The sequence below is a fragment of the Antrostomus carolinensis genome, unplaced genomic scaffold (assembly GCF_000700745.2).
Source record: "Antrostomus carolinensis isolate BGI_N321 unplaced genomic scaffold, ASM70074v2 scaffold2787, whole genome shotgun sequence".
Classification (NCBI taxonomy): Eukaryota; Metazoa; Chordata; class Aves; order Caprimulgiformes; family Caprimulgidae; genus Antrostomus; species Antrostomus carolinensis.
The window spans coordinates 6,536-7,964 of NW_010329292.1; the positions used below are offsets into that span (position 1 = coordinate 6,536).

The 1,429-nt window shown below is 42.4% G+C and overlaps 1 protein-coding gene across 1 annotated transcript in view; it reads left to right on the forward strand.

Annotated features, from left to right (window-relative positions):
- Positions 1-1,209, forward strand: part of LOC104528465 (GATA-binding factor 2) — a gene marked incomplete at its 5' end in the record, with an annotated part of 7,740 nt that extends 6,531 nt beyond the window's left edge. The window contains one exon of the mRNA XM_010172486.2: positions 370-1,209. Within this exon, the coding sequence (XP_010170788.2) occupies positions 370-669 (300 nt within the window). The remainder of the gene's footprint in view (positions 1-369) is intronic.
- Between the last annotated feature and the right edge of the window lie 220 nt (positions 1,210-1,429).

A 1,429-nucleotide genomic window follows, 5' to 3' on the forward strand; every position in this document is an offset into this window, starting at 1 on the left:
TAAACTAAGTAAGAGAGGTTACTGGTACAAGATTGCTCATGTCTTAGGACTGAATTTGGGTCAGCGTGTGCCTCCTAGTTTGATCTTTTCTGTTAGGAAATGAATGAGGACTGAGGGTAAGCCTACGGGAAAGAGAGTAATCAGCTGCCAAATTCAGTTCAATTTGTTTTTCATGTCTAGGGGTTTTTTGTGTGTGTGGTTTTATTAAACAAATCAATATAAACAAGTTCTGCAGAGAGAAACACCATTTTTTTTGGCCAGAAAAAGGTCTCCATGCAGGAAAAACACATAGGGGCTGTCCAAATATTTTCATTTTTGCACAATAAGGTCATTTTGTCTGCATGAGCCTGATTCTCTCATTTCTTGCAGGTGAACAGGCCTCTGACCATGAAAAAGGAAGGAATTCAGACCAGGAATAGGAAAATGTCCAACAAATCAAAGAAAAGCAAGAAAGGCTCCGAGTGTTTTGAGGAACTGTCCAAGTGCATGCAGGAGAAATCGTCTCCCTTCAGCGCTGCGGCCCTTGCTAGTCACATGGCACCCATGGGGCATTTGCCACCTTTCAGCCACTCTGGACACATCCTACCCACACCTACCCCCATCCACCCATCTTCCAGCATCTCATTTGGACATCCACACCCATCCAGCATGGTTACAGCCATGGGATAAAACGCAATCACCAAGAGACCCAGCCAGAGATTAAGAACATGGGGCTTTGCCTAAGACAACACCAAGTAAGAAAATGTTCTGCCAAGAGGAGAATGTAGGGATGGCAAAGGGGATCTTTGCTCCCATGTGGTTTCACTCTTAATGCTGGACTAAAACCTTGCAAATGATGGGTCTTCTGCAGAAACGTGTAGTGGTGCCTGTAATGCACTTTGCCCCCTCAGGTATAAGGAAAAAGAACTCACCTGTTCGATACTTAATGGCCCAGCAGGAAGCAAAAGGTGGCAGAAGCTGAAGGAAAAGGCTTGGAACTGGCTTTCCTTTCTCTCTTTGTTATTACTGTGAATATTGTAAAGAGATATAAGCAGCCTCCCAGGATGAAATCGGCTCACTGGAAGCCAGACATGCTGGATTTCTATTGTGGACTTTGTTTGGGATGGGAAAAATAAAGAAAAAAGAAAAAAAAAAGGACATCTTTATAAAAATGTAATTTTTAAAATGAAATCAGACACAAAGTCATATTTATTTTACTCTTGTTTTCCACAAAAAGCCTCAGCCCTCTGATTGCATGTTTTTGTGCTGTTGTTTGCAATAGCTACCCTGTAAGAAAATCTGCCTTCAAAATAAGGGGGAGAGGAGGGAACATGTTAAGCAGCCCCCTTGGATTAGCTCCATCTATCTTCCATACCGAAATATCTACTAGGAAGGGGGAAAAGGCTGGAGGGTAACAAAGCAAAAATGTAACCGTAATACAGGATTTTAA